The sequence below is a fragment of the Brassica napus genome, chromosome C2 (assembly GCF_020379485.1).
Source record: "Brassica napus cultivar Da-Ae chromosome C2, Da-Ae, whole genome shotgun sequence".
NCBI classification, from domain to species: Eukaryota; Viridiplantae; Streptophyta; class Magnoliopsida; order Brassicales; family Brassicaceae; genus Brassica; species Brassica napus.
The window spans coordinates 30889507-30893281 of NC_063445.1; the positions used below are offsets into that span (position 1 = coordinate 30889507).

General features: G+C 40.2%; 1 protein-coding gene across 1 annotated transcript; it reads right to left on the reverse strand.

The window, feature by feature from the left end:
* Positions 1-2615: 2615 nt before the first annotated feature.
* On the reverse strand, positions 2616-3566 carry LOC106393844. The gene has a single exon (XM_013834501.2). The coding sequence runs from the start codon at positions 3564-3566 to the stop codon at positions 2616-2618; it is 951 nt and encodes a 316-aa protein (XP_013689955.2).
* Positions 3567-3775: the final 209 nt, after the last annotated feature.

The following is a 3775-nucleotide window of genomic DNA, read 5'->3' on the forward strand; positions in this document are numbered from 1 at the left end:
TTTTTGTATCCTTCTTTCAGGAGATATTCGGACAGTCTATTGTACCACATTCGACCTGATTGCTTTAATCCATAAAGAGACTTGTTCAATCTGATACAATGTTGTTCTCGAGAACTCTCTTTGTTTTTCAATTCAATACCATCTGGAATTTTCATGTATATCTCATTACCCAGTGGACCATATAAGTAGGCAGTTACAACATCCATTAACCGCATATCAAGACCTTCTCTTACAGCCAGACTTATTAGAAATCTTAAGGTCGTAGCATCCACCACAGGGGAATAAGTTTCCTCATAATCTATTCCTGGTCTTTGTGAGAATCCTTGTGCAACAAGTCGTGCTTTATATCTCACAACTTCTCCTTTCTCATTTCTTTTTCTCACAAAAACCCATTTGTATCCCACTGGTTTTATGTTGTGAGGTGTCCGGATGATCTGTCCAAACACTCCTCTCTTTTTCAGTGATTCTAACTCCACATTAATGGCTTCTTTCCATTTCAACCAATCTGGTCGTTGCATACATTCTAGTATAGATGTGGGTTCTAGATCCTTATTATCCATCAATTCGACTGCTACATTATAAGCAAATATATCACTCATGTCGACATGTTTTCTGTTCCATTTCCTTCCAGACATGACATAATTTATTGAGATCTCATTATTGTCAGGAACTTCATTACCTTGATTCTTAGCGTCCCAAGTATCTTTTGGTGGTACATGAGTTTCCTTTTCCATGTCTAGAGTTTCCACTTTGTCGGATTTCTTTGCACTCTTTCTTTTCCGAACTTCTTTGTCTTTGGAACCTACTGGTCTACCACGTTTCAATTGTGGTTTAGACGTAGTAGCAGCCTGATTATGTCCATCACGGACATCAAGTCTTATTGGTGCATTTGCAGCTGGTATGTATGACTTGGTTACTCTATTTGGGTCAGCAAAGGAATCTGGCAATCTGTTAGCTAGCTCTTGAAGATGTATAATCTTCCGGACTTCTAGATCACAATCTCTAGTCCGAGGATCCTGCCATGTTAAGGATGTTTGATTCCATTTTATATCCTGTACCAGCTTACCATAATCTCCCCCTAATGCTGGATACTGGGATTCATCAAAATGACAATCCGCGAACCTGGCCTTAAACAAATCACCTGTTGTTGGCTCTAGGTACTTAATAATAGAAGGGGAATCGTATCCAACATATACTCCCATCCTCCTCTGAGGTCCCATCTTTGTTCTCTGTGGTGGTGCTATAGGCACTTGGACGGCACATCCAAAAACTCTTAGATGGGATATATCTGGCTCATGACCCGTTAGTAGTTGGGATGGCGAGTATTTGTGCTCACTAGATGGCCTGATGCGAATTAGCTCAGCTGCATGTAGTACTGCATGTCCCCAAGCTGATACTGGGAGTTTGGTATTCATTAAGAGTGGCCGGGCAATCAGCTGGATCCGTTTTATAAAGGATTCAGCCAGGCCATTCTGAGTATGGACATGTGCTACAGAATGCTCCACACTTACCCCCATGGACATACAATAGTCATTAAAAGCTTGGGAAGTGAATTCACTTGCATTGTCTAGACGTATAGTCTTTAATGGAAAATCTGGAAAATGTGCTCTCAGTCTTATTATCTGAGCCAGCAATCTTGCAAGTGCTAGATTACGAGTTGATAGGAGACAAACATGTGACCATCTTGTGGATGCATCAATCAGGACCATAAAATATCTAAATGTCCCACAGGGTGGGTGTATTGGTCCACAAATATCAACTTGTATTCTTTCTAGGAAATTTGTCACTTCCTTATTCACTTTGGTACGTGATGGCTTAGTAATTAGTTTCCCTTGTGAGCATGCTTCACATGTGATATTCTTAGGGATAACTCTTTTTGTTTTCAAACTGTGACCATTTGAATTTGATATGAGTTTTCGCATCATGTTCGAACCGGGGTGTCCCAGCCGATTGTGCCAAAGAGTGAACTCTTCTTTGAATTCTTTATTCAAGACGGCATTAGCCTCAACAAGACTGGTCTGGGCATAATAAAGACCAGTCCCACACGCAGGTATAGTCTCAAAGACTTTCTTATTGCCTTGGGTGATTTTATAAATCTGTAGGAATTCTTTACTTCCTTCACCCATTGTTTCGATGTGGAAACCATTCAGTCTTATGTCTTTAAAGCTCAATAGACTTCTGTTTGAGCTAGGTGAGTACAAAGCATCTTCAATCTCAAGATGTGTACCTTTTGGCAATAAGATATTGGCGTGGCCATAGCCTTCAATTAAGCTAGCCGTGCCAGCTATAGTGGTGATGTTAGCTACCTTATGTGTGAGATGTATGAAAAATCGTTTGTCTCTCAAAATGGTGTGGCTGGTGCCACTGTCCACCACGATTGTATCCATTCCACTTTTCATTCTTCAAAAACAATAATCATAAAGTTAATGAACAATAATAAAATTTTCAGAGATGGTATCTTTAATGATCTAATTCTTAGGCATATGAGAAATGAAAAAAAATTTATTCATTCATAAGGATAAAGTTAAATCCAAAGCCAAACACTGATAAACAATCTTAAAGAACACCAAATCCAGGGGAAAACAATAAAAAAAACGATATGGAATTTTAATTCCTTATTTCAGTATGTCTGAAGTTTCAAACTCCATGTGATCAACTTTGTCTGACTCGTGCTGGTGATCCTGGACGTCTTCCAAGTCATCATCATCATCACCATCATATCCCGGGTCTCGAACCATGTTAGCTTCTGGGTTTCTTTTTAAGCTCTCCATGTAAAGCTCACACAAATGCTTAGGAGTTCGGCAATTTTTTGCCCAATGATTACCCATACCACATATGTGGCATCGATCAGCTTTGATCTGTGGTTTAAAAGACACACTACGGCCTCGGCCACGACCACGGCTAAAGCCGGGTGTGGTACCGCGACCACGTCCTCGCCCGTGTGCTTTAAAAGAACCACGACCTCGTCCTTGACTTCTTCCACGGTTTGGACCGGGATGGTCATTGTGTTGGACAAGGTTACTCTCTTTCTTTGGCTCTATAGCCAGCTTAGAGATGTCGGGTAATGGAGCTGTACCAGGAGGTCTCATCTCACTGTTTTTCAATAACAGTTCGTTGTTAGCTTCAGCCAACAAGAGACATTCTATCAACTCAGTATATGTGGCGAAATTCCTCTCTCTGTACTGCTGTTGCAATACCATGTTGGTTTGAGGAAACGTGGAGAGAGTTTTATTAAGCATCTCTTCCTCGGTTACTTTTTCACCACATAACCTTAACAAGGACACAATTCTGAACAGGACTGAGTTGTACTCGTCTACTGATTTGTAGTCCAAGAACCTTATGTGTTTCCAATCATATTGAGCCTTTGGAAGCAACACCGTTTTCTGGTGGTCATATCTTCGCTGTAAAGCGATCCAAAGGTCATATGGATTTTCCATGGTCATGTACTGAGTTTTCAAGTTCTCTTGGAGATGGTCGCGTATCATGTAGATAGCTCTATACTTGTCTTTGTCACTGGAATTGTTGTCTTTGGTGATTGTGTCACCAAGATCTTTTGATCGCAGCATGATCTTTGCATCAACCGCCTATTCCAGGTAGTTGTCACCATTGCTTTTCAAAGCACTGAAATCAAGATTCGCAATCTTTGACATCTGAAAAATATTTGTAGTTTATCCCCATTAGTAAGAAAATAATCGGATCATTCACATACTCTTTCAGTCGGATACAAGCAATGCAAGTAAATAACAATATATTTTTTTTTCAATGATCCAAACGA

Coding starts and splice junctions, on each gene's coding strand:
- LOC106393844 (XM_013834501.2), bottom strand. CDS start 3,566: ATGCTGCGATCAAAAGATCTTGGTGACACAATCACCAAAGACAACAAT.